The sequence below is a fragment of the Panthera pardus genome, unplaced genomic scaffold, assembly GCF_024362965.1.
Source record: "Panthera pardus isolate Hobbes unplaced genomic scaffold, ASM2436296v1 HiC_scaffold_7, whole genome shotgun sequence".
Lineage (NCBI taxonomy): Eukaryota > Metazoa > Chordata > Mammalia > Carnivora > Felidae > Panthera > Panthera pardus.
Window position 1 is genome coordinate 82,627,137 of NW_026527002.1, and position 27,793 is coordinate 82,654,929.

Sequence of the window (27,793 nt, forward strand, 5' to 3'; positions counted from 1 at the left end):
CGAGCATCATTCCAGACGACCGGGTGCTGAGGCAGCGTCCTTTCTCTTTCAACTTTTTGTTGTTAGATAATTATAAAATCATGCAAGTTGCAAAGGCAGTACAGAGAGGTCCTGTGTATCCTTCACCCTCTTCCCCTACAGTTGAAAAAGCTTCTCTACGATCGTGTCTTTCAAACTTTTGTGACACAGTAAAAAATGCTTTACAGTGTGACCCAGCACACGCACAAATCTATGCTTATGAATAAATGCTTACACATATAGTAATTTTAAAAGAACTTAAGCAAAACTATTTAGTCTTATGCGATGAAATCTCGTATATTTTTCTTTAAATGTTTTCTTATTTTTTTAAAGGGGAGGGGGGACAAAAGCAGAGACCACCTTTTTGAAGAGGGACACAATAGCCAAAATCTACAAGGCAGCAAAGGAGGCATCTATATTTTAAATATTTTTAATGTTTATTTATTTCTGAGAGAGAGAGAGAGAAAGAGACAGAGTGCGAGTGGGGGAGGATCAGATAGAGAGGGAGACACAGAATCCGAAGAAGGCTCTAGGCTCTGAGCTGTCAGCACAGAGCCTGACCTTGGGCTCGAACTCACAAGCCACTCACAAGCCGTGAGATCGTAACCTGAGCTACCCAGGGGCCCCGGGAGGCATCTATATTGCAAGTAATTGGCATCATACAAACTACATTATCTGAAAATAAGATATTACATTTAGATATGGCTAAATAGTTTAAACAAATATGCTTAGAAACTAAACAGCAACCTGCAAAATAACTCACGGGAGGAAGAGAAAATCATACTTGGAATTGAAAGAAAATGAAAATACTTTGCAGGATACAAATAAATTTACATATATATACAGGCATACCTTGGAGATATTGCAAGTTTGGTTCCAGACCACTGCAATAAAGTGAATAATGACAATGAAACAAACCAAACGAATTTCTTGGTTTCCCAGTACATAACAAAGTTATGTTTATGCAGTAGTCTATTAAGCATGCAATAGCATTAGGTCTAAAAAAGCAACATACATACTTTAATTTTAAAATATTTTATTGCTAGGGGTGCCTGGGTGGCTCAGTAGGTTGAGTGTCTGACTCTTGATCTCATGGTTTGTGAGTTGGAGCCCCACATCAGGATCCACGTTGACATCACAGAGACTGCTTGGGATTCTTTCTCTCCCCTCTCTCTGCCCCTCCTCTGCTTAAGCTTGTGCTCTCCCTCTCAAATAAATAACTTATAACTATATGTATATGTATATATATGTATATGTGTATGTATATCTATATCTATATCTATATCTATGTTGCTAAAAAATGCTAACCATCATCTGAGCTTTCGGCAAGTCCTATCACTGATCACTATAACAAATAATAATGAAAAAGTTTAAAACATTTCGAGAATTACCAAAATGTGACAGAGACATAAGTGAGCAAATGGTGTTGGAAAAAGGGCACCAACAGTCTTGCTCAATTCAGGGTTGCCACAGACCTTTAATTTGTAAAAAACACAGTATCAGCAAAAAATAAAATGAGGTATGCCTGTTTACATACACTTAGAACCTTTCAGCGCATATATGCAGATACTAAAAACATGAATGAAAGAACTGATTCTTCTTTTTTTCACTTAAATTTTGTTTGGTTTGTCTCAACATGTATATTTTCCTCATTTTTGTTTTGCTTTGGATATTTATATATAAGAATTATCCTTTACTCCAATTTTACCCCAGGTATTAGCTGGGCTCCCCTTTTCTGCTTGGAGGTACGGAGTTGGACACCACCCCTTCCACAGCTTTTGGAGGTCTAAAGACATCCCAAGAATTTTTACTAGTTTTCATGCACACTTACAAAAAAACAGTATTTTTAAAAGTAGAATACATAGGAAGGAGTTACAAATACCTTTTGCATACTGCCAGATGAATTTTCACACCCTGAATATCCTGTGAAGCTAGCACCCATGTCAACAAGCTGATTTTGTCTGGGTACCTCAAAGCCTCCTAGGGCTCTCTTCGGGTCGCTCTCAAAACACCTCTCTGGTTGGTGTCCAAGTGTGCCCACTCTGACTTCTCTAGCCCTGATGACTTTTGTAGGCATGCTTTTTGTCCTTGGTGTATATCCACTCACTTAACTCCCACAATAACCGTATGAAAGACAGTATTATTGTTCCCACACGAAAGAATAGAAGCATAGTGTTGTTATTTGCCCGAGGGCAGCTGATGTGGGGGCGGGGAGCCAAGTGCAAAAAGACAGAAGAGAGTCGTGGTCGTGCATGTTTAAACCAAATTACTCTTGGGGCGCCTGGGTGGCTCAGTCGGTTGAGCGTCTGACTTCAGCTCAGGTCATGATCTCGCGGTCTCGCGGTCCGTGAGTTCGAGCCCCGTGTCGGGCTCTGTGCTGGCAGCTCAGAGCCTGCAGCCTACTTTGGATTCTGTGTCTCCCTCTCTCTCTGCCCCTCCCCAGCTCATGCTCTGTCTCTCCCACTCTCAAAAATGAATAAATGTTAAAAAACAAAACTTTAAACCAAATTACTCTTGTGTGTACATGACAAAAAAAATATTTAAAAAGCAACTTTAAAAGAAAATAAAGAACTAAGAATAAAGTTTGAAATGCTGGGAAGAGGTAACCTTGGATGGCATGGGAAAGGTGGCTGGCTCACCAGCATGAGCAAAGGCAGATGGGCCCCTCTTGAAGGCTTGAGAACCCCCATGCCCAGTGTGGCTGCCCCTGGAGAGGTCCCCATCATCAGGTGACCCAGATTTGTGGAGTTCCTGCTGTGTGCCGGGCTTGGCGGCCCCTCACATGGGGACTAACATTCAGGCTAGCGAGATGGAGGCAAGTCAGAGATCTCTGGACTTTGAAGGGGGAGGGCACCAGCCAGGATCCCCATCTCTGCAAGAACAGATGCGCTGAGCTTGAGGCAGGGGCACAATAAATATCAGGCAAGTGTCTGCACCTCAGAGAGCCCCAGAACTGGCTGCCCTCCCTTAAGTCAGTCCATGCCTGCCATCTCCAGGTGGGCCTTCAGGAGGAAGCATCCAAGCAAGCAAGCCTCCCCCGCCCCCAACTGCACTTCTCGGGGCTTCCCTGGGCCCAGAACCTTCACTGGGGGCTCACAGCTGCCATTCATCCCCTGGAACTCTTGGGCTGGCATTACTGACCATCTGCCTATGGCAAGGCTCTGAACACATGTTCTGCAGTAGGCCTGGTTAGCCACCTTCTGGCTGCATTGAGCTCTAGGGCAAAGAGAAAGTGGGGGCCCTCCTCCACCATATCTCATCCCAGAGATCTGAGACCTTCTTAGGGACCACATAGCCTGAGTGTCCAAGTACCGTCCCCACCTCCCTGCCACTCCCTGTGCCTTTCTGGTCCTCTGAGCCTATCCTGGGCTGACCTCAAAACCCCTCACTCTGCCCCAAGGAGGCCCAGGTGCCCCTTGATGAGGTTTTTTGGGGTGATAATGGGGTTCATGGGGTTAGGAGCCAACAGCCAAGAAAGAATTCTTGAGATGTCTTTGGTGCAAAAAGGTAATTTTATTAAAGCACGGGGACAGGACCCGTGAGCAGAAAGAGCTCTCCTGGGAACCATGAGAGACTGGTTATACCATGGAGTCAGGGGAGGTAGAGTCCAGGGGAAGTTCCCAAAGAGATTTTCATGTGCTAGAGAAGACTCACAGGATACTGGAGGCCTAGCTATTGTCAAACTAAGGTTGTTTTTCCCTCTAGCAAAGCATTACCATTAAGACAGTAGGGAGTTCAAGGAGAAACATTTTACTCTGCCTGCTTCAAGTATTTGCCAATGGGCTGTGGCTTATAAGGAAATTTAACTTTATCTGCCATTTCCTTCTGCCTTTGTTTCCCATATCACCCTCAGCCCCTGGCCCTGCCAGGGCTGCGATGCCTCCTGAGTCCCCAACCCTGCTGACCCAACTGTTGCCTCTCTTGGGGCCTCACGAGTCCCCTCTGCTTCTTCGCTTCAGCATGTGGCCACGTGGCCCCCTTCTTACTTTCTCACGATGTCATTCTTGTCACCGCCCCTCCAAGGCCTACCTGACTGCACTGCTGCTAGCAAACACCCTACTGCAAAGTCCTGAGTGCAAGTCTCTGTCCATTGGGACCCCTGTCCTCACTCCCCTTACCTTGCGACCTCTCCCGCTACTGGTCTCCCCTGCACACCCACAGCCCTAGTCAAGAAGCTCTACCTGGACCTGCCTGTGGGCAGTTCTCACTCTGTGTGACCCCCAGGTCTTACCCCTGGCACCCTTTCCTGAAGGCTCCTCCCACTCCTCTGGGGCGGAACTCCGGAAAGTCCTCACTCAGCAGCATACGCCCAGCTGGGGGCTCCCTGCCCTGGCAGACTTGATCTTTGTCTCCAGCTCACACTCCAAGGGTCCCCCACCAGCTGTTCCCTTTCTCAACTCCAACCTCACCCACCCCTCCCTATAGGGTTCTGAGCAGGCTCATCCTGTTCCCTCACCTCAGGGTCATTTGTCCAGTCTCCCTTTCCTCATTCTCGCAGCGGTGACATGGTTCACTCTCTTCTTCTCCCCCTTCCCAAGCCCCCAGTTCTGCCCTCTCCATTTCCTGGCCTCACTTTCCCTCCTCCACGTGCCCGGGAGGGAGTGGTGTAGGGAGCAGGAGGGCGACACTCCTCCTCCCCGGAGGTCCCACCATCCCAACTGAAACTCCCGCACCTCTACTGTCGCCCAGTCTGTCCGTGGCAGCCTCCTCGACCGTCGCCAACCATGCCCTGCCCGGGTCGTCCAAGCAAAGACCAGGGTGCCCCCGTCTCTCTCCCCAATACCCACATCCGGGTACGGCCACTCTGACCTCTCCGAAAACCTATCAGTGCACAGAGTCGCAACGTGCCCAGAACGGCCGCACCCGCGGTGGTTGAACATTTGCTATTTTTCGTCCAGACCCCCGTCTTCTGTAAGCCACCACGTTCCCCCAAACGGTCCACCCATTTTAAAAGGGGGCCCACAACCCTACAAGGAAGGGCCTCACCCTAGAAAGCGGCCCTTGCCCTAGACGGGAGCCGGTAACCCTGCAAGGAGCTCTAGCTATATAAGGGGGCATTCACCAGGCCAAGAGAGGACCCCTGCGACTCCGCGCCCGGAGTAAGTCGCTCTATCCGGGTCCGCGTAACCCTGGAAAGTCACCCAACCTCTCGGCGGGGGGGGGGGGGGGGGGGAGTCTCCTCGGCCGCTCAGTGGGCGACGCTCGTCCTCCGTGAGACTTCTGTGAAGTCCGGACATCCCTCCCGCCTCCTCCCGGGCCCCGTCCACGGGGACCCCGCTGCAAGAGATCCGGTCACCTGCGTGACCTGGCGCCAGGCGGCTGGGTAAGGGCCGCGGGCACCCGCGCGATGACTACAAATCCCGGCGTGCACCGGGCTCACGGCCGTGCCGGAAGGTCAAGGGGCTCTCGGCCCCGCCCCGGAAGATAAGGCGGCTCTCCTCCGCTGTGTCTCCTCTTCCGGCCGCGCTCGGCAGCAGGTAGGACGTGTATGTGGCGTGGCGGCTCTGGCATTATCCGCCGCCATCCGCTGCCCTGGGGTCAGCTAGGGACCCCGGCGGGATTCCTGAGAGAGAGCTGGGGTGCAGGGCCAGGGATGGGGGTGGGAAAGGGTCGGGACCTGGAGGGAGGATCCTGGGGACCTGGGACCCTGAAGCTAGGGTGGTGGGGCTGCCTGGGCCGCCCGGGCGCTGACCGTAAGCCGCCTCCAGACAGCCGCCATGGGCCGCGTCATCCGTGGGCAGAGAAAGGGCGCCGGCTCGGTGTTCCGCGCGCACGTCAAGCACCGCAAGGGCGCTGCGCGTCTGCGAGCCGTGGACTTCGCTGAGCGACACGGCTACATCAAAGGCATCGTGAAGGTGCGGGGATCCCGTGCGGGCGGGTGGGGACACGGGGCGCCCCGCCGGGACCCGCCACTCATGCCACCTCGGCCCGCAGGACATCATCCACGACCCGGGCCGCGGTGCACCCCTCGCCAAGGTAGTCTTTCGGGATCCGTACCGGTTCAAGAAGCGGACGGAGCTGTTCATCGCTGCTGAGGGCATCCACACCGGCCAGTTCGTGTACTGCGGCAAGAAGGGTAAGCTTCGCGGACGCCTGGGTTGCCCGTCTCTTAAGCGTCGGATTCTTGATTTCGGTTCAGGTCTTGATCTCGGTTGGAGGCGTCGAGCCCCGCGGTGGCCCTGACGCTGACAGTGTGGAGCCTCCTTGGGATTTTCTCTCTCCTCCTCTCTCTGCCCCTGACTCGCTTGCGCGCACGTTTTTGTTTTTACTTTTGTTTTTCTTCTCAAATTAAAAAAAAAACTTTTTTTTTTTTTTTTTAAAGGGTAAGCTTTGCGTGTGGTGTGGAAGGTCGAGATGGGGAGGGGATTGGACCTGTGGTTGCTGGGAGGAGGGTTACATCGTAAGTCAGGAGGAACATCCAGGCAGAAGTCTCACTTAGAGCTGTTTGGCTAAACACACGAGAGGGGATGCCCAGAGAGCTGTGTAGGAGGAGGCTGGATGTTGTGGGCTGTGCTGGCCTTCTTGGGGACTTGGGTTTGCATTGCTTCCGATCAGCAGTAGTTAAGGGGGACCACTTTGCTGTACTGACCTATGGTGCTTCTTGCAGCCCAGCTCAACATAGGCAATGTGCTCCCGGTGGGCACTATGCCCGAGGGCACTATTGTGTGTTGTCTGGAGGAGAAGCCTGGTGACCGGGGCAAGTTGGCCCGAGCCTCCGGAAACTACGCCACTGTCATCTCCCACAATCCAGAGACCAAGAAGACTCGAGTGAAGCTGCCTTCCGGCTCAAAGAAAGTAATTTCTTCAGCCAACAGAGCTGTGGTTGGTGAGTGGCAGGCAGCAGTTGAACACTGTGTGCCTGTGAAGTCAACAGCGAGAGCTGGGCTTTGGGACTTGTTGGTCAGACTTGTCTGTAGTGTGGCCTAATCTGCCCTTCCGTGATTCCTGCTGTCATGTCCGTGTAGTTAAGAGCTTTTTCAGGGATGTGTAACTTTTTTTAAGCTACTAGGAAATGCTTTAAGGAAGATTTGAGCCCTGGTTCACTTTACTGTTTGGGCAACATTTTTTTATTCTCGTGGCAAACCCAAGGGATGCTGTTGAGTGTATGTTTACTACGAAGTAAGCAAAATTGGCCAAGATGCGAGTGTCAGGCTGGGTTAGCCATCCTGTTGGTGTTTGGAGGTTAGATTGAGTGATCCGCTCCGACACAGCAAAGTGGGAGCTTCCCTGGAGAATCATGGGTTGAGGTCGACATTACAGATGACGTGGGGAAAGGCTTGGCTTGGCTGCCTGAGAAATCCAGAAAAATTTAATGTTGGCTACTGGGTTGCGAAGGGTCTTAATGCTCAGTGGTAGTTTTGGGGCGTTAATGAAATTTTGGGAACTGTGTGATGGTGTAGGACTGTAGTGAGAGGGTGGTTGGTGTGGGGGTGGGGTACTGGCAAGGATGCTCAGAGCCTGATAGGGCCCTGAAGTTCTGGGAGGGAGGGTATGGTGCACCTCCCTCAGGTGCCTGATTTCCCCAACAGGTGTGGTGGCTGGAGGTGGCCGCATTGACAAGCCCATTCTGAAGGCTGGGCGTGCTTACCACAAGTATAAGGCAAAGAGGAATTGTTGGCCACGTGTGCGTGGTGTGGCCATGAATGTAAGTAACCCAGAAATCGGGCAGTTGGGGTGTTGAGAGATTTGGGGGCTGGGAGGCTGGATGGACAGGTGCTTTCCTGGAGTGTCTCCTCTCTGTGGTAGAGGGTACGTAACGTGAGCCTTTTTTGTGTTACGGTTTGTTGGCACATGTCAGTTGATCCTGCTCTTACCAAGTCCTGAGGTAGACGGGGTCCACATCCCTATGTTAATACCACTTTTTTCTGCTTGCAGCCTGTGGAGCATCCTTTTGGAGGTGGCAACCACCAGCACATTGGCAAACCCTCTACTATCCGCAGAGATGCTCCTGCTGGCCGCAAAGTGGGTCTTATTGCTGCCCGCCGGACCGGGCGTCTGCGGGGAACCAAGACTGTGCAGGAGAAAGAAAACTAGGGACGAGGAGCTCAATAAAATCTGTCCTTTTGCCACTAAGCTGTGCTTGCTTGTGGTTTCAGAGGGAAGGGTCTTTGCCGGGAGGACCTCCATGGAGCTCTTTGTGTAAGGAGAAGGAAGATGAAGTTAGATGCACCAGTGAACAGTGAAAGCTCTGGAAAGAAGAGGTGGGGTGCTAGGGATCTTCACACCTTGATTCCTGGAAACTACTGTGCCGTGCACTACACAGAGCAGAGAATTCTGCCCACATCTGTGTTAACTTCTCTCGAGTGTTTGGAGGATCTAGGTCAGGGTATGGATTCTTTGGGGTGAGAGTGGTGCTCCTGAAGCTGCAGGCTGGAGAGCCGGGAAGCCAGGACCAGGATAGGTTAGTTTCTCAGGACAAATGGGCTCCCTGTTTGGCTCATGGTACCTTGTCCCAAACTTTTGACAGTTCATCAAAGGTGGTAGATCCAAGGCAGATAATGCTGAGCCAGTCCGGCACAGAGATGGTAATGGCAGCCTCAGAACCAGGACACTTGCTTCCCAGAGCTCCCTGCCCCAGTGGTTCCCTTTGTGAACCTGTGTAAAAAGCAGGGGCTGCAGCCCTCTGTAAGTGATACCTTGAAGCAGGAAGGCTGGGGGCAGAGAGGTGGGTGGCTGTTTGAAGTAGAACACTCCTTGTACAGACCACGGGCAGGAAGGCAAGGGACTGAGAGTTCCTGGGGACCATCTCCCAGAGTGCATCAGAACCAGTCACCTCAGGGTTGTTTCGAGAGGCTGTGTGCAGTCAGGTGTCTCCCACCAGAGAGCAGACCTTTTTGTTGTTGCCAGGTGGCTTCTTGGTGGGGTCTGCACTTGTCTCTAGCATGAACCTTGCCCACAGGTCTTGCTTTCTCGGTCTCCACTGGCCTCTTGACCACCCACCACACCTAGGCAGTGAACCTAGCAGGGCTAGCCCTTGGTAATGGGTAGAACATACAGGAGGCTGGGGTTTCCTCTTTAACGAAAGAGGGCTAGGCTTGGTCACCTGATCTGTAGAATAACCTGCCTGCCACTGCTTTCCCCTTCTGGATAAAGTGGTCTGGATCCTTGGCCAAGAAGTGGCCCCAGGGAGGCTTTGTTCTACTCGCAAGCACCAGGGAACCCCTTATCCCAGGTAGAGTGGACGCAGCTTGCGTTCAGTGTGCTGAACTGAAGGGGCTCTAACCAATAAGCATCTTTCTTGGTCGTCACGTGGCTTCTCTGCCATTCTCTGTAAAGGAAAGGACCTGCTCTTTTGTTGGTGGCAGTGCCTTGAGGAATTACTAGAGAGCTTTCCCCTGAAAATTGCTGTAGTTTATTAATCTTCGAAATGGGTTCCTAAGCCTCCCCTTGCCTCGGATCTGAAGCTTCGGGGTCATGGTTCCAGGCTGCCACCCAGTGGCAGCGCTCCCGGCTTCCGGCATGGAGTTTACAGTTCCTTAAGGAGACTACAGAGACGTGGAGTCCGTTTCCCAGAGCGGCCCCAGGGTACCTCCGGTTTCGGACGCGGGGTGGGGAGGTCACTTCCGGTTGGGTTGCCGTGCTGCCGCGGGTGGGGCTGTTAGGGCCTGGCCCGGCGGCGGCTCCTCTGCGGTGCTGAGGTGAGTGTGGCTGGGTGGGGGCGGCGGTGACCGCGAGGTCTCCCGGGCGCGGGGTGCCAGCGCTTCCCTGTAGCAACGCGATGCTCGGGCCGGGGCCCACCCCGCTGTCGACGACCTTTCCCGCCCGGCGTCCCTCGGGCAGGCTCCCTCCCCACTCTCGGAGTCCTCACGAAAAGCCCTGTTCCTGCTCCGGCGTTTTCCGATGGGTCCCAAAGCCCGACTGGTGTCCTCCCCAAGCCTGGCGTCCCGCTCTCCGATCGCCCTGGCCGGGAGTCATTCCTTGCCGGGCCCCTGCCCCGCCCGAGACTCCCCTTCCCGGGTTTTATGACTCCGGGAGTCTCGGCGTCTCTCCACCGCATTCCTCTTCCCAGGTCGCCCTAGAGGGCTGCGTCCCCGGATGCCCGGGACCCTCATGGCCTGGTGACTCGAGGCCCTCTCCTTGCCAGCTCCTCTCCACCTCGCAGACGGTAAGCCAGCTCTCCAAATAAACCCCGCTACCATAGCCCCCGGCTTGAGCCGAGTCTTTCCCTCGCATGTGGGTCCAGGTTGTATTCCCCACTCCTCCCCAGCTCCCCCCCCCCCCCCCCCCCGCTTCTCCACTGAGTCGTCCTGTTCCCTGTCCCTAGCCCCATCTCTCTCCTCACCGGGTCTCTAGCTTCGGTCAGTTAATGCCAAAACACACTCTTTCTCCTCGGCTCTTGTCCTTCCCATTTACCATCCCCCTTCCCGTGCCCCTCGCTTCCCTCTTGCCTTTAGCAATTCCCCGAAATGCCTGCCCCACCGATGTACCTTCCTAACCATCCTCTTTTGCCTCTGGCGCTCCAAGGACTTCTCTTAACAGCCACGTTTTTTGGGTTTTTTTTTTTTTTTGAAATTTTTTTAATGTTTGTTTTATCTTAGAGAGAGAGAGAGACAGACAGACAGACAGACAGAACGTGAGTGTAGGAGGGGCAGAGAGAGGGAGACACAGAATCCGAAGCAGGCTCCAGGCTCGGAGCTGTCATCACACAGCCCGATGGGGGCTGGAACCCACAGACTGCGAGATCATGACCTGAGCTGAAGTCGGAGGCCCAACTGACTGAACCACTCAGGCTCCCCTAGCAGCCACGTTTTTATGTGTCTTCTTAGAGGCCTCTATTCAAGGTCAGGAACTGAAGACATTTTAAAAAATTATTTAAAAAAATACACCATGCTTTTGTGCTTTGAAAACATTAAAACAAATCTTTTTTAGAGAAAACTTAAAAACATGGAGAATAGATTAGCAAACCCTATAGCAAACCCTAGTGACTGGGTTTGCCACGTGTATTTCAAGCTTTCAATTTTTAAAAAATACATTATTTGTTTTAAACAATCTCTATGCCCCATGTGAGGCTTGAACTTGTGTCCCCAAGGTTAAGGAAGCAGCATACTATAGGGACTGAGCCAGCAAGGCGTCCCCCCCTCCTTTTTTTTTTTTAAAGTAGACCCCATGAGAGTCTTGAACTGGAGCTTGAACTCATGACCCTGAGAGGTTAAGAGTTGCATGCTCTACTGACTGAGCCAGCCAGGCGCTCCTAGTTTTTGTTTTTTTGTTTTTTTTAAGAAAGCTGTTGAAGTGAAATTGCCCTTAGAGGCAGGGTCCCCAGTCCCATTTGCTTCCCTAAGCAACCCTTAGTTTGGACATACTTTCAGCAGTTTTTTATTTTGTTTTAGTTTTATGGAGGTGTAATTGACAAACAGGAATTGTGGAAGTTTTAAGTGTACACTTGATGTTTTGATACAGGTGTCCATTGTGAGATAATCACATCCAGCACCTCACATAGGCACCATTTGCTTTTTTTGTTTTCTTTTTTTCGTTTTGAGGGAGAGTGAGCACTAGGAGGGGAGGGGCAGAGAGAGGGGGAGAGAGAGAATCACAAGCATGTTCCTTGCTCGTCAGCACAGAGCCCGATGCAGGTCTCAATCTTAGCAGTGAGATCGTGACTGGAGCTGATATCGAGTCAGATGCTTAACCTACTGAGCCACCCAGGTGCCCTTTTTTTGTTTTTTCTGTGGTGAGGATATTTAAGATCTACCCTCTGAGCAAGTTTCAGAGTTACGATACAGTCATGTTAACTGTAGTCACAGTGCTGTATGTTATATCTCCAGAACTTACCCATCTAGCGCAACTCAAAGTTTGTACTCTGATGGATATGTCTCCATTTTTCCCAACCCCCAAACCCTGGCAGCCAAACCATTCTACTCTCTGCTCCTGTGATTTGGGCCCTTAGATACCCCGTGTTAGTGAGATCATGTAGTATTTGTCTTTCTGTGTCTGGTTTATTTCACTTAGCATGATATTTTCCGGGTTTACCCATGTTGTAGCAAATGGCAAGATTTCATTCTTTGTGGCTGAGTCACATTCCGTTGTGTACACGTACCACATCTTGTGTCCCTACATCTATCGTTGGACACTTAGGTTGTTTCCTTGTCTTGCCTATTGTGAATAATGCTGCAGTGACCATGGGAGTGCAGATCTCTCTTTCAGGGAGTGATTTCATTTCCTTTGGATAATATAACAAGATGTGGGATTGGTGGATCATGTGCTAGTTCTATTTTCAATTTTTTGAAGCACCTCTGCGTTGTTTTCCATAATGGCTGCCCCAGTTTACGTTCTCACCAACAGTGCACAAGGGCTCCCTTTTCTCCATATCCTCACCAGCACTTATCTTTTGCTTTTTGATAATGCTCATTGTGACAGGTGTGAGGTGATAACTCATTGTGGTTTTATTTGCAGTTCTCTAGTGATGTTGAGCACTTTTTCATGTACCTGTTGGTCATTTGTATGCTTTGAGGGAGAAATTTAGGTTCTTTGCCCATTTTAAGTTGGGTTTTTGGTTTTTAACCTGTGGAGTTGTGTGAGGTCTTTATATATTTTAGATCTTGGTTCCTTATCAGATACATGGTTTGTAAATATTTTCTCCCATTCCTTAGGTGCCTTTTCACTCTGTTGATTATTATTTTGCTGTCAACACATTTTCTTATACCTTTACATACCCACTACAGTTTTTGTGTTTAAAAGTCTGCATACCGTACATTATGTACTACTGATATTCTACACTTAACAGTTTCATTCAACCTTATAGCTTTGTATTGCCTCTGACATTGATGTGGTTCATTTCTTTCAATCGCTGTGACCGTGACTGTTCCCTGATAGTAGATACTGAAGTTTCTGATTTTGGGGTGTTTTTTTGTTTGTTTGTTTTGGTACACGCAGCCACATGGTAACATTCTTGTGTATCTTGTTGTGTGCATTAGCAAGAGTTTTTATAGGGCACATACCTAGAATTAGGTTTCCTGACTGAATTTACAGGGTTTCAGCTCTTCCAGGTGGTGCCAGGTGGATTTCCAGAGTAACTGTACCAGTTTATACTGGTTTATACTCCCAGAGTACCAGTTTATACTCCCACAGGACCCTGAGAATCTCATTGTTCTTTATGTCTTCAACATTTGATATTGCGAAGCATTTTATATTTTTCCCAAACTGTGGGGAGAGAAGTCTTGAATTTGCATTTCTCCAATTCTCAATGACGTTGAAGATCGTTTCAAATGTTTAATGGACTCTTTGATTTCATCATCTGTGACATACCAAGTCATTCTGTGTTTAGTTTCTTAAATGAATGGTCTTTTCCTTTGTGTGTGTGTGTGTGTGTGTGTGTGTGTGTGTGTGTGTTTTAAGATATATTCTGTGTATCTTTTCTTATGTATTATGTCTGCAAATATCTTTCACTCTGCATCTTGTCTTTTAATTTTGTGTTTTGTACAGAAAATTTTTGGAGTAAAATTAAGCAACTTTCCCTCTATGGACTGTATTTTGTGTATTATTTTCCTAGAGTAGCTGTAATTTGAAAAAAAAAAATATTTAGGTCTTTTATGTGCTTAAAATATATTTTTGTTGGCCATAGGAGGCAGGGATTGAATTTTATTTTCCTAAGGAAAATCAGTTGTGTTGGTACCATTATGAATAGCATGTCATTAACATATGCATGGGTCTGTTCCTTATCTTCTTTACTTTGCTTACACTTTGCTTTTATTACCGTAGCCTTACAGTAAGTCTTGATAAGTGGTAGGGCATGCCTCTGCCTACCTTAGTTCTTTTTTGGCATTGTCTTAGTTCATCGTGGATTATTTTGATATTTAGTCATTTTTGTCAGGTTTCGTGTTATGTCCTGTTGCAATTTTGATTGCACAGAATTAATAGGTTTATTTGAGCAGAGTTGACATTTTTATGAAATCGAATCCTCCTATTTATGAATACTGTCTGTTTCTCCGTAGGTCTTTTTGATGTCCTTCAGTGAAGTTTTACCATTTTGTCCCTGGCATTTTGGACAACACTTGATGGCCATTGTTGAATGTATGGTATGTAGAGTTGTGTCCCTCACTTCATTTCATTTCATTTCATTTCATTTCATTTCATTTCATTTCATTTCATTTCATTTCATAGAGAGCGTCAGTAGGGGAGAGGGGCTAGGGGCAGAGAGAGAGAGAGAGAGAGAGAGAGAGAGAGAGAGAATCTTAAGCAGGGTCCATACTCAGCATGGAGCCTGACACAGGGCTTGATCCCACAACCCTCGAATCATGACAGCCCAAATCAAGAGTTGGGCGGTTAACTGACTGAGCCACTGAGGTGCCCCCCTCCCTGACTTTAGTATTTCTTTTTCTATCTTTTCTGTTGCATCCCCCTCATTGGACTTGCCAGATATTTGTTATTAGCATTCTAAAGGACCAGTGTTATTTTCTGTTTCTTTCTTTTATGTATTTTAAAATGTTTACTTATTTTGAGAGAGGGAGAGAGAGAGCACACACAAGGGGGGTGCAGGGCAGAGAGAGGAGAGAGAGAAAGAATCCCAAGCAAGCTCCCACACTGTCAGTGTGGAGCCCATCTCGGGGCTCAATTTCACAAACCGTGAGGTCAGGTCATGACTCGAGCTGAAATCAAATCAGACGCTTAACCAGTTGAGCTACCCAGGTGCCCCAGATATTATTTTGTTTCTTTAAATTGAGTGGTGTTCTTTTTTTTTTTTTTTTTTTAATATTTCCTTGAATCCACTTTTCTCAGTCTGTGTCTAATTTCTTATTGAATGTTTAGATAGTTTATTTCAGTCTCTCTTATGCTAAAATAAGTGCATTAAGAATGCACATTTTTCGGGGCATCTGTGTGGCTCAGTTGGTTAAATGTCTGATTATTGGATTCAGCTCGGGTCATGATCTCTTGTTTGGTGAGTTCAAGCCCCTCGTTGGGCTCTGCACTGATGGTGCGGAGCTTGCTTGGGATTCTCTGTCTCCCTCTCTCTCTGTGTCCCTCCCCTGCTCGTGCTCTCTCTCTCCAAATAAATAAACATTAAAACAAAATTTTTAAAGAATGTATATTTTTTTGTTAGGTGGCCTTTGTTTCCATTTTTATGGTTTTCTGGAAAGGGGTACTTGTTTTTAGCATATATTTCCAGCATAACAGCAGTCTGGTGAGAGAATGTTTTTCCAAATGATGTCAGCCTTTGGAAGTTGTTGAAACTTTCATTGTCACCTGGTTCATGATGTTATTTTAATAGTTTTGGATGTGCATCTTGGAAAGTGTCTATTCTCTATGTTTTAAGTGGCAGTTCTCTACTCAGTCCTCTTGCTTCTGAGGGATATGTGTTAGAATCTCTCATTCCAGTGGAGCTTTGCCAGGTTCCTCTTTGCTGCTTCAGTTAGAGCATCGGCTTTCTACATTTGGATTTTGTTGGTAGATACATACATGTCTGTAATTACGTCTTTTTGGTGGATTTTCCTTTTATTAACGTGTGTTGTTATTTTTGTTCCTATAATTTTTGCTTTCAGTTCTGTTTTAATTGGTTTAAATAAATGCTGATCCACACATAGCAATGCATATTAAAAGCTCACAAATATCATGAATGAGGGGAAGAAGTCAAGAGTATAGACAGCTTATATTTCCTTTGATAAAAAACTCACCAGAGGCACAGCTGATCTGTGGTGGTGACATTCAGGGTAGAGCTTCACTCTTGGGAGTTCAGGGAGGAAGTAGTGCCTGCAGGGGCAGGAGGGCTGACGTTGGTGCTGGTTCTGTGGGTGTGGGCCCTTGTGATTGCCCCCGGAGCTGTGTGTTCAGGATTTCTCAACTCTTCTTCATAAATGTCATATTTCAATAAAGAGCTTTAAAGGCAAAGAAAAGGTATATATCTTCTACAGCTTTATTTTAATTAGCGTTTGTTTAATCTGTCTTATATTCAGCCTTTGTGTTACTTTATTTTAGGTTATGTAGATGCGTTGTGTGCATCTGTTGGAGTCTTGTGCTTCTAGTAGGTGAGTTTAATTGTTTTATTTCGTATCATTACTCATCCACTGAATTGTTTCTACTACTGTTGTATTTTTTGCCATCTGTACTTTGACTTTGTTCTATGCCTTCCATCGATTTTCTTTTTCTTTTTCTCTTTCTCCTCGATACTTAACGTGTTGTCTTTACTCTTTCATGTAAAGTGAATGGGTATCTCCGTCTTTCTCCTGAATGAGACAGCTTGGCGTGTCAGGGAGGTTGAGGGGAGCAGATGACCCGAGGAGTTGTGCACGTGTCTGTGTACTGGGTGCCAAGTTGGGCAGGGTCGCCCCAGGCAGGGAGCAGAGTCAGCCTGGGAGGCCAGCTGTGCCCTGATGGGGATGAACATGGTCCTGAAGGTGCCCACAGGAGAGGCCAGGCTGGGCCTCCACGTGTTCCTTTCTCTTCCCTCAGCACCAGTGGCTTACTGCTGACTTCCTCCCCTTGGAAGCCCAGGGTGCCAGGCGATGGCAACTTTGCACCTGTCTGCCCTGCCCCAGGTGAGCATCCGTTTTCCCTGGGAGGTGTGAAGTCTCCACACAGGGCTTTCCTGCTTCTGCTGCCTCAGCAGGCACTGTGAGGCATGTCTGGTCTGGGGCGTTGAGCAGAGGAGGAGTGACCCTGGGATTCCCCCGGCCTTCCTTAGTTGGCTGGCTTAGCAGCCAAGGGCCCGGGCCACTCCCCTGGGTCATGCTGGGGGATCATTCCTGTAGCTGCCCCTGTGCTGCTGCTCCTAGAATGCTTCTGCGGCACCTGCCCCCAGGGCCCACGCTGAGTCGCACCTGGGCCTGCAGCAGCCCTTGTCATTCCAGGCTGAGGTGACCTTTGAGGACGTGGCCGTGCTATTCTCCCGGGAGGAGTGGGGCCGTCTGGGCCCTACTCAGAGGGGCCTCTACAGGGACGTGATGCTGGAGACCTACAGGAATCTGGTCTCCCTGGGTAAGGCCCCTCGCTAGGATGCAGCTCAGGGAACAGCCCCGGGAACTGAGGGCTCAGCAGGGGTTGGGCTGGGGGCCTCTTCCCCCTGGTCCTGGGCAGGCCTGGTCTGCTAGAGGAGGGGCCAGGCAGGGCTGGGTCTGTGCTTCTGTCATCTGACTCTGAGCTCCCAGATAAGAGTGCCTCCTGCTCCAGACCCGAGACAGGTCCCTCCCCAGAGGGATTGTGTACCTTCCAAGAGGAGAGAGCCCTCTGCACTTTTGTTCCCTGTGTTCAATTTGCCTCTTTACGACTGCCCCCAGCCCTCCAGAGTGTCCAGACTCCCCATCACCCCACTTTGCCTGTGCTTCTCTTCCTGCCACAGGAAGGAGATGTTGTGAGATCATGCTCAGTGCAGCCCTGTTCCTTGGCACCAACCCCAGGCCCTGTTTTCTTCTTAGGAGCTGGACGTGCAGGTCCCAAGCCTGGGGTGATCACACAGTTGGAGCGAGGGGATGAACCATGGGTCCTGGATGCACAGGGTGCCAAAGGGAAAGGGCGACCGAGAGTCAGTGTCTCAGGTGCGTGAAGGGGGCCTCTTCCCCAACAGCTGCTGAACAGGCATCTGTTGGAGTCCAGGGTGTATGGTTAATGGTTCCGGAATTGAGAACAAGGTGCCTTGGGGCAGCATTATTCTGAGTACCTCATTGTGGTAATTCTTGAGCTGAATCTTCTAGGAGGGTGAGAGGGGGCATTGTTGGCAGAGGAGAAGAGGGAAGGGCATTCGGGTGTGCTGTGAGGGAAGGCTGGGTCCATGGGACCTCATGGAGCCCTGCCCTCCAGAGCTCATGCCCTGTGAGGAGGGTCAGGCAGGGCCATAGTATGGAGACCATCGCTTCATTCTTCTTTACTAAAATTGCCACTTGGCAATCACGGACCATTACAAGAAAGAGAGAATATGTCATCACCCAGATACCAGTGTGTTCCTACTCTCCCCTTTCTCGTGCTGTTTCACGCCCATACGAATGTTGCTTCTTGACAGGGATGCAGTGCTCCCAAGTGTACTGCTGTCACCTCCTTTTTCACTCAGTGAGTGTCCATCTTTATGCACAAGTCACTGGTTTTGTTGGAAGTGCCAGTGGGAAGGGTGCTCTGTAGTTTCATTGCCATGAACAACTCTGATAAGCGTTATTTTGCACGTCTTGGTGATGTCCTAAGAAGCAACTCTTGGTTCAAAGGACTTGAATTTCTCTCTTGTAAATTTGTTTATTCAAATATAAACACTTCTAGAACCAGGGTAAATCTTGTTTATAACTCAGTGAATTTTTATAAAAATCCTCTTCCAGATCAAGATGTAGAACTTTTCTAGTTCCCTGGGAGCCCACTGGGCCTCCTGTCATTTCCCACTGCTCCTCACAGGACGCTTCTCTCTGACTCCTGGGGACCGCACTCTGCCCCTTAGCTCTGTGTCTTGTCTCACGCATCTGAACGTTGTGAGGGCTGCTGTGGTGTACTCAGTTTGTTCTCTTGCGTTGCCACATGATGTTCTGCCATGTGAATCTACCACAAATTATTTTCCTTTTTTTTTTTTTTTAATTTATTTTGAGAGAGAGAGAGAGCAGGGGAGGGGCAGAAAGAGTGGGAGAGAGAGAATCCCAAGTAGGCTCCACACTGATGTGGGGCTCGAATCCACGAACTGTGAGATCATGACCTGAGCTGAAATCAAGAGTTGGATGCTTAACCGACAGCCACCCAGGCACTCCAAGATATTTTCCATTCTTGTTGACATTTGGTTGTCCCCGTTTTGGGGTCGTTGTGGATGTTTCTCTTGGTTCACAGAAAGTGCCTTTCTGGTGGTATGTTTCTGCAAGGGGAGTTGGTGTATGAATGTCTGGTCAAGGCAGGAAGGAGAGGAGGCTTGAGGGTATCAGGAAGGTATCAGGAACCATTCTGTGTGGCACCTTGAGTTTAAGGGGCTGGTAATTGCCTCTCAGGCCCCTGAGAAAAGACACAGGAATGGGTATAGCCTGCTAGGGGGAGCTCAGGGACACCAAGGCCCACGGTTGGCACGAGGTTGGCCTTCTGATGTCCTGAGGAGGCACCTGGTTTTCCTACCCTGAATTTTGGGGTGAATTAGCTGTTGTTAAGTGGCCTCAGACTCACTTCTTTGTCAGATGTCCTCTGTGACTCTCAGGGCCCCCTGGTCTCCATGGTGGCATGAAGCTTCCATGTTCTGTCCCTTTGTAATGAGGACCTGCGCCCTATAGCCCCACTTAGGAAGGTTTTGTGGGCAGAAGGCGGGCAGGAAGAATTCATCAGGCCTGGTTTAAATACTTGCACTGCCACATGACTGCAGCCTTGGGTAAGTTCTTTAAGCCTCTGAGCTACCGGCTGTCCTCTCTGCAAGGTGTCGTAACCCTGGAGATGGTGGAATCGGTACGGCACCGATGGTTGGCAGCATCTTCGTACCTTCCTTCTGAAGTCAGAACAGGTGGTCCAGAGATGTGTTTGTTGTTTCAGCTCGTGGGACCAGGACTGAGTACAGTGAGTTGTCTTCAGGAGAAATGCTTGATGGGGAAGAACTGGATCGACTCCAGAGTGCCGTTTCCCAGGGACCTGAGCCCGGAGAGGCCCGTGCGTGTGTCCGGGAGCCGGAGGACAGCCTGGACGAGCCTGTGGAACAGAGATGCCTGAGGCCCGTCACATGGACTAATGAGGAGAGCATCCAGGAGTCTGCAGGGAGCCTCAGCTTCCAGTCAAGCCCGATCTCTGACCAGAGACCTCACAAGTGTGATATATGTGAACAAAGTTTTGAACAGAGATCATACCTCAATAACCATAAGCGTGTACACAGGACAAAAAAGATAAGTGTAGTCCATGATTCCGGGGAATTCTTCAGTGCAAATCTGGCTAAAGAAGCTGAGATAATTCCTCTTGGGAAAAAATTGCATCATTGTGGTTACTGTGGGAAAGCCTTCAGGTACAGTGCTAACCTCGTCAAGCACCAGCGGCTTCATAGTGAAGAAAAGCCCTACAAGTGTGAAGAGTGTGGGAAAGCCTTCGGCCAGAGCTGCGAGTTCATCAGTCACCGAAGGATGCATTCAGGGGAGATCCCCTACCGGTGTGGTGAGTGCGGGAAGACATTCAACCAAAGGCCCAACCTCATGAAGCATCAGAGGATTCACACCGGGGAGAAGCCCTACAAGTGTGGTGATTGTGGGAAACACTTCAGTGCCTATTCTTCCCTTATTTACCACCAGAGAATCCACACTGGAGAGAAACCCTATAAGTGCAATGACTGTGGGAAAGCCTTCAGCGATGGCTCAATCCTCATCCGGCATCGTCGGACTCACACTGGAGAGAAGCCATTTGAGTGCAAAGAATGTGGCAAAGGCTTTACCCAAAGTTCTAACCTTATCCAACATCAAAGAATTCACACTGGGGAGAAACCCTATAAATGCAATGAGTGTGAGAAAGCCTTCATCCAAAAAACCAAACTGGTTGAACATCAGAGAAGCCACACTGGAGAGAAGCCCTATGAGTGTAATGACTGTGGCAAAGTCTTCAGCCAAAGCACACACCTTATTCAGCATCAGAGGATCCACACGGGAGAGAAGCCGTACAAGTGCAGTGAGTGTGGGAAGGCCTTCCACAACAGTTCCAGACTCATCCACCACCAAAGGTCACACCACGGAGAGAAGCCGTACAAATGCAGCGATTGCAAGAAAGCCTTTAGCCAGGGTACTTACCTCATCCAGCACCGGAGGATCCACACTGGGGAGAAGCCCTACAAGTGCAGCAAGTGTGGGAAGGCCTTCCGGCACAGTTCCAACATGTGCCAGCATCAGAGGATTCACCTCCGGGAGGACTTTGCGAGGTGACTGTGGACGAGGGCCCATGAGTTCTGCTGTGCACTTCTCCATATGACCCACCCCACCCCTTTATTTATTGTCCGTACAGTGTTGTCACAGATGAAGGGCATTTCTAATTAAAAACCAACGAAACTCTTTCCTTAATCCCAAAGCCGTGCATGTTCATTTTAGAGAAATTGAGAGAGAGGTAGGCAAAAAGAAGTTCTTGTGATTCCCCCCGTTTAGAAAATGAATCCATTACTGCTGATTTAGTATAAGCTTCCTTTCACACAGGTCAGCACGTTGTCAAAAGAAAATACTACGTGCTTGTCATTGCAGCACAGAGGATCTTCACCTTTGTTATTTCCCCGATCCTAGAAAACTCACACTGGAAAAATTCCACGTATTTACATATTGTAATTTAAAAAGATTAGCATAATGTTCATGCTTTTCCGTGTATCTTAATAGAGGTGATATTGTGGTAAAATACACATAACCTAAAACTTACCATCTTACTGTTTTTAGGTGTACAGCTCAGTGGCATTAAATACACTCACAATGTTGTATAGCCATCACCACTATTTCCAGAACTGTTTTATGATCTGAAACAGAAACTCTGTACGCATTAAATAATAACTCTCCCTTTCTCTCGGCTGCTGACAGTCTGTTCTGTTTTCTGTCTGTGAATTTGCCTATTCTGGCTTCTTCAGGTATGGAGTCATATAGTATCTGCCCTTTATATCTAGCTTATTTCGCTTTGCATAATGTCCTCAAGATTTATCCATGTTGTAACCTGTATCAGAATGTCATTTTTTTATGCCTGAAAAATATGACCTTGATTTGTAGACACCATGTTTTATTTATCCATTCATCTCTTAATGGGCACTTGGGTGTTGTATACAAGTATTTTTTGGATCCTTTCAGTACTTTGGGGTATAATCCTGGGAGTGAAATTGCTGGATCATATGGTAATTCCACGTTTAACTTTTTGAGGAGCGGCCAGACTTTTCCACACAGTGGCTGTACCGTTTTATAGTCCCACCAGCAATGAATAGATTTCTCCACATCCTTGCCAACATTTGTTATTTTCCATTTTTTAAAGTTTGATATATTTATTTCTATACACAACATGGGTCTTGAACTCACAACCCTGAGATCAAGAGTCGCATGCTCTTCTGACTGAGCCAGCCAGGCACCCCAATTTTTCCATTTTTAAAAATAATATCTATACTAATAAGTGTGAAGTGGTATCTCATTGTGGTTTTGGTTTGCATTTCCCTGATGACTAATGATGTTGAACATCTTTTCAGGCACTTATTGGCCATTTGTATATCATCTTTGGAGAAATGTCTGTCCTAGTCCTTTGCCAACTTTTGAATTGGGTTCTTTCTTATTGTTGAGGTGTAGGAGTTCTTTGTATGTTTTGCATAGTAATCCCTTACCAGGTATATGATTTGGAAATATTTACTCTAATTCTGTGAGTTCTGTCTACTGTTATTAGTGTCCTTTGTTGCACAAAAGTTTTTAATTTTTATGAAGTTCAGTGTATTTTTTTCTTTTGTTGCCTGTGCTTTGTGTGTCCTACTCAAGAAATTGCTAAGTCCGAGGTTAGGAAGATTTGCCCCTCTGTTTTTTTCTGAGGTTTGTAGTTTTAGGTCTTTGATCCATTTTAAGCTAATTTTTTAATATGGTATAAGGTAAGAGTCCAAATTCCTTCTTTTGGAAGTAGACCTCCAATTTTCCCTACAACATTGTTTTTAAAAGTTTATTCATATATGTTTGAGAGCAAGAGTACAAGTTGTGGAGTGGCAAAGAGAAGGGGAGAGAGAATCCTAAGCAGGCTCTGTGCGTCAGCGCAGAGTCTAATGTGGGGCTTGAACCCACAAACTGTGAGATCATGACCAAAACCAAGAGTCAGGTGCTTAACCGACTGAGCCACCTAGGCGCCCCATCCTACAACATTTTTTGAAAAGACTTGGCTTTCCTTATCGAATGGTGTATAGGCATACCTCAGAGATCTTGAGGGCTCAGTTCCAGACCACTGTGATAAAGCACATATGTCCGTAAAAGCAAGTGAAATGAATTTGTGGTTTCCCATTTCATATGAAAGTTACATTTACGGGACAGCGTATTAAGTGTGCAATAGCATGTCTAAAAAACCAGCGTACGTACCTTGAACAGTTTATTTCAAACAAATGGTAGTCATCATGTGAATCATTATCACTGGTCACAGGTTACCATAACAAACGTAATAATGATGAAAAAGTTTGAAGTATTGCAAAAATTACCAAAATGTGACAGACACAAAGTGAATAAATGCTGTTGGGAGAATACTGCCAATAGACTTGCTTGACATGGGATTGTCACAGATCTTCAGTTTGTAAGAAACACAATAAAGCAAAGCATGGTAAAACGAGGTATGCCTGTATTGGCTCAGGCTGCCATAAAAATACCATAGAACTGGTGGCTTAAAAACCAAATTTATCAAAAACAAATCTGTCATAGTTCTGAAGACTAAGTCCAAGATCAAGGTGCTGGTTGATTCAACCCTGGTGAGGATTTTCTTCCTGGCTTGCAAACAGCTGCCTTCTCACTGTGCTCTCACATGGTAGAGAAGGAGATCTCAGATGTCTCTTACTTCTATAAGGGCATCAGCCCTATCAGATTAGGTCCCATATTTATGACTTTATTTAAACTTTATCACCAGTTGACAGGCCCTGTCTACAAATACAGTCCCATTGGGGGTTAGAGCTTCAATGTTTAAATGGGGACGGGGGGAGGGAACACAAACAGTTCATAACAAATGGTCTTGTGCCCTTATCTAAAATCAATTGATATGTGCAAGGGTTTATTTCTGGGTTCTGTTCAATTCATCTATATGCCAGCACCATACTGTTGATAACTGTGGCTTTCTAGGAAGTTTAGAATAGGAAATGAGTCCTTCAACTTGTTTGTTCTTTTTAAGTTAACTTTGAGAGAGACCGTGTGAGAGGGGGAAGGGCAGAGAGAGGGAGAGAGAATCCCAAGCAGTCTCCACACTTAGTGCAGAGCCCAATGTGGGGCTTGAACCCATGAACTGTGAGATCATGACCTGAGCAGAAATCAAGAGTCTGTTGCTTAACCGATGGTGCCACCCAGGTGCCCTTTTTTTTTTTTTTTTTTTAAGATTTTATTTATTAATGTTTATTTTCGAGAGACACAGAGAGAGACAGCACGAGCGGGTAGAGGCAGATAGAGACACACACAGAATCAGAAGCAGGCTCCAGGCTCTGAGCTGTAAGCACGGAGCCCGACGCAGGCTGCAAACCCATGAGCTGTGAGATCATGTCCTGAGCCGAAGTTGGACACTCCACCAATGGAGCCCCCCAGGTGCCCCAATAGAACAACCTAGTTTGAATAATACTGGCTTAATTTTAATAGTATAAACACTCTTCATATTTAATGCTGACCTTCCCCCTTCACATTGTTATGGTCATAGATCACACATTTATGTTTTATGCCCACTAAGAGACTTATGATTATTATTTTATGCAGTTGAATATCAAATCATGTAGGAAAAATTACAAACCGTAACAGAAGTGAAGTAATACTATCTTTTATAGTTACCTATTTACTTTTACTAGTGTTCTTTATTTTTTCCTATGGCTTTGATTTACTGTGCAATGTACTTTCATTTCAGCCTGAAAAGCATTTTTTTTTTTTTCAAAAAACTTTTAACGTTTATTTATTTTTGAGACAGGGAGAGACAGCATGAATGGGGGAGGGTCAGAGAGAGAGAGGGAGACACAGAATCTGAAACAGGCTACAGCCTCTAAGCTGTCAGCACAGAGCCTGACGCAGGGCTCGAACTCACAGACCACGAGATCATGACCTGAGCCGAAGTCGGACGCCTAACTGACTGAGCCACCCAGGTGCCTCCTGAAAAGTATTTTTTGTAGAGCAGGTGTACTGTTAATGAGCTCTGTCAACTTTCCTCCCTCCTACCCACACTTCCTTCCTTCCTTCCTTCCTTCTTTCCTTCCTTCCTTCCTTCCTTCTTTCCTCTCCCTAAAAGTTATTAGACCTCCAGAATTTCTAAACAATTCATTTCCTTTTTTTTTTTTTTTTTTTAACATTTTTTATTTATTTTTGGGACAGAGAGAGACAGCATGAACGGGGGAGGGGCAGAGAGAGAGGGAGACACAGAATCGGAAACAGGCTCCAGGCTCCGAGCCATCAGCCCAGAGCCTGACGCGGGGCTCGAACTCACGGACCGTGAGATCGTGACCTGGCTGAAGTCGGACGCTTAACCGACTGCGCCACCCAGGCGCCCCTTTTTTTTTTTTTTTTTTAATGTTTGTTTATTTTTGAGACAGAGAGAGACAGAGTATGAATGGGGGAGGGTCATAGAGAGAGGGAGACACAGAATCTGAAGCAGGCTCCAGGCTCTGAGCTGTCAGAGCAGAGCCCGACGTGGGGCTCGAACTCACGGACCGTGAGATCATGACCTGAGCTGAAGTTGGACACTTAACTGACTGAGCCACCCAGGCGCCCCATCATTTCCTTTTTTTTTTTTTTTTTTTTTTTTTAAGTATATTCATTTATTTTGAGAGAGAAAGTGCAAATGGGGGAGGGACAGAGAGATGGAGAGAGAATCCCAAGCAGTCCCCCACACTGTCAGCATGGAGCCTGATGTGGGCCCCGAACCCACAAACCATGAGATCATGACCTGAGCTGAAGTCGGACACAACCAACTGAGCCATCCAGGTGCTCCTTTATGTGGAAATGTCTTCATTTCACCTTCATTCTTGAAGGATAGTTTTTTTGGATATTGAATTCTTGGTTGACAACTTTGTTCCTTTCAAGTTTATTAATACCCCCCCACCCCCCACCCCTCCACTGCCTTCTGGCTTCAGAGAAATCAGTTGTTAATCCTACTGAGGCTCCTTTGTGCATGTGGAATTGTTTCTCTGTTGCTTCTTTCAACATTTTCATTATCTTTGGGTTTTGGCAATTTGACTATAATGTGTCTCAGTGTGGGTCTCTTTTAGTTTATCCTGTTCGGAGTTCACTGAATTTCTTAGACAAGTATTTTCATGTCTCCTCAGATTTTGAAGTTTCTAGCCATTATTTCTTCAAATACCTTTTTCTGCTCCTTTCTGTCCTTTCCTTCTTGGAATTGTATAATGTGTACTTTGGTACTTTTGATCACATTTCATAGGTTTCTTGGATCTGTTTTTCTTCATTATGTTTTCTTTCTGCTTCTCATACTGGGTAATTTCAGTTGCCCTTTCTTCAAATTCACTGATCCTTTTTTCTGCCTGTTCAAATCTGTTGAACTGCCCCAGTGAGTTTTTCATTTTAGTTATTGTAGTTTCAGCTCCAGAATTTGTTTGGTTTCTTTTTATAAGTTATGTCTCTTTATTAATATTCATATATCATTTTATTGATTTCCTTTAGTTTTTTTCTCTAGAGCTTCTTTTAGCATATTCAACATATTTAATACCATTAATTTAAAATCCTTGACTAATAATTCCAGTGTCTGGACTTCCTCAGGAGGGTTTTCTGTCAAGTTATTTTTTTTCTCTGTGAATGGACCATACTTTACTGTTTCTTTGTATATTTTGTAATATTTTTTGTTGAGAACTGGACATTTTGAGCATTCTGAAATTCTGAGTCTCCCAACTCTCAGAGATTGATGAATCTTGCTTGTTGATGGCTAGAGCCATCTGTGACTTTTTCAATTTATTTTTTTGCAAAGTGTTTATTCTTTGATGTGTGTGGTTCCTGATGTTTCTGTTCTGTTCTGCTATGTGCGTGGTCATCCAGCATCCTGAAAAAGATTTTGTTAGGTGTCTGTCTCCCAAAAATGGAAGAAACAAGCATTATCTCTAATCTTTCTACTCTCTCCCAGAAACTATTTCAGCATTTAAAACAATGGCAGCTAAACCTATGCCAGCCCCTCAGTGATTGAAAAAATGGCAATAAACCATCAAAACACACAACCCTGATATTTGGAGGACCAGGCCCTTATTGTCCATACTGGCTCCAGCAAGCCACACCAGGAATTCAGACTGCTATCCACATGGCTGCATGCCATGGGATAAGAGGTGGGCATGGTAGGTGGAATTTCACTGAAATCTGCTGAAATTTACTACCGTCTTCATCAGGTTCACTCCTGGAAGCTGCACATAAGTGTTTGACTAGACTCTGGTGTTCCAGAATAGTTACTTCAGACAATTCTTGTCAGCCAAATAGCTGTTTAGGTGGAGGGATGGATTCCTGCATGACATGGACACTGATCTATATAAGCAGGGTGGCTGACCCAATATACCATGTCACCAGCACTGAATCATTGTAAACATTTATCTTCTGTGTCAGGATGTAAACTTGAGCAGAGCATGTCTGAGTTCCACACATCCCCCCTGTACAGGATATTGTAATTTTAACCTCTGCTTGCTAATTAAATAGGCATGACTTTGGCTGGTGTTGCATTTGACTGATTACTCAGGAAACCTGTATTTCTCTGTGTTGGTTTTTATAGGAACCATCTCTCCTTTCATATCTTCTGCCCTGTCGCTGCTTGTGGCCCAGATGTTTTCTCATTGGGTTGTTTGTTAAGAACCCCTGCTCTGGGGGTCCTTCCTCCCATCAGTGTCAATGTCCTCTAAACCAGTGGCATCCCCAAAGGATTGTGGCCTGGAAGGGAGCATTAAAGCTCCGGGTGGGAGGGCTAGTGGGGCCAGGGAGGTGTGGTGAGGCAGTGTAGTCTGAAGAAGCATATTTAATGGAAATGCCTGGAAAAAAAAAAAAAGATGCTGGTGGTTTTCATTGTGCAAAACTAGAGAACATTTGGTTTGACAAGTTCTCTTGGCTGTTTGGTTTTGGCTTAAGAGGGCTGGCAACATGAATTGGTGACACATTTTCACAGGGGCCAAGTGTCAAGCCCATCTAAGAATGAGAGGGAGTGCAGGCAAAGGGACTCATTGGTTCTGGATGTTTCCACTGGGCCATTTGTACAGTCATGCCTGGGTGTCTGGTGGGTTAACTCCTTGCAGGTG

At 47.2% G+C, this 27,793-nt stretch overlaps 2 protein-coding genes and 1 non-coding gene across 6 annotated transcripts in view; all 3 read left to right on the top strand.

Moving 5' to 3' along the window:
* Nucleotides 1-5,368: 5,368 nt before the first annotated feature.
* On the top strand, nucleotides 5,369-8,091 carry RPL8 (ribosomal protein L8). Its single transcript, XM_019435055.2, has 6 exons — nucleotides 5,369-5,495; nucleotides 5,727-5,873; nucleotides 5,953-6,094; nucleotides 6,626-6,844; nucleotides 7,548-7,663; nucleotides 7,894-8,091. Exons 2-6 carry the CDS (start codon nucleotides 5,736-5,738, stop codon nucleotides 8,050-8,052), a joined length of 774 nt encoding a protein of 257 aa, XP_019290600.1. The 5' UTR covers nucleotides 5,369-5,495; nucleotides 5,727-5,735; the 3' UTR covers nucleotides 8,053-8,091.
* A 313-nt stretch (nucleotides 8,092-8,404) lies between these two features.
* LOC109258323 (uncharacterized) overlaps nucleotides 8,405-27,793 on the top strand; it is a 40,473-nt gene continuing 21,084 nt past the window's right edge. The window contains exons 1-4 of one of the 2 annotated variants that reach the window (XR_008419949.1): nucleotides 8,405-9,656; nucleotides 10,028-10,191; nucleotides 13,950-14,033; nucleotides 15,928-15,977. This is a non-coding gene — a transcript (uncharacterized LOC109258323). The remainder of the gene's footprint in view (nucleotides 9,657-10,027; nucleotides 10,192-13,949; nucleotides 14,034-15,927; nucleotides 15,978-27,793) is intronic. The other variant, XR_008419948.1, reaches the window with a different exon arrangement.
* ZNF34 (zinc finger protein 34) lies at nucleotides 16,129-22,291 on the top strand. Of its 3 annotated transcripts, none has more exons than XM_019435047.2 (4): nucleotides 16,365-16,487; nucleotides 16,800-16,926; nucleotides 17,364-17,483; nucleotides 19,423-22,291. In XM_019435047.2, exons 1-4 carry the CDS (start codon nucleotides 16,455-16,457, stop codon nucleotides 20,781-20,783), a joined length of 1,641 nt encoding a protein of 546 aa, XP_019290592.1. In that variant the 5' UTR covers nucleotides 16,365-16,454; the 3' UTR covers nucleotides 20,784-22,291. The 3 variants fall into 3 exon arrangements, with proteins under 3 accessions (XP_053752288.1, XP_019290592.1, XP_019290591.1); XM_019435046.2 differs by having other exon boundaries at nucleotides 16,425-16,487; nucleotides 16,782-16,926; XM_053896313.1 differs by lacking the exon at nucleotides 16,800-16,926 and having other exon boundaries at nucleotides 16,129-16,487.

Coding starts and splice junctions, on each gene's coding strand:
- RPL8 (XM_019435055.2), top strand. CDS start 5,736: ATGGGCCGCGTCATCCGTGGGCAGAGAAAGGGCGCCGGCTCGGTGTTC. Junction 6,095..6,625: donor CGTGTACTGCGGCAAGAAGG/GTAAGCTTCGCG, acceptor TGCTTCTTGCAG/CCCAGCTCAACATAGGCAAT. Junction 7,664..7,893: donor TGCGTGGTGTGGCCATGAAT/GTAAGTAACCCA, acceptor TTCTGCTTGCAG/CCTGTGGAGCATCCTTTTGG.
- ZNF34 (XM_053896313.1), top strand. CDS start 16,220: ATGACCCGAGGAGTTGTGCACGTGTCTGTGTACTGGGTGCCAAGTTGG. Junction 16,488..17,363: donor ACCTGTCTGCCCTGCCCCAG/GTGAGCATCCGT, acceptor TTTTCTTCTTAG/GAGCTGGACGTGCAGGTCCC. Junction 17,484..19,422: donor ACCGAGAGTCAGTGTCTCAG/GTGCGTGAAGGG, acceptor TTGTTGTTTCAG/CTCGTGGGACCAGGACTGAG.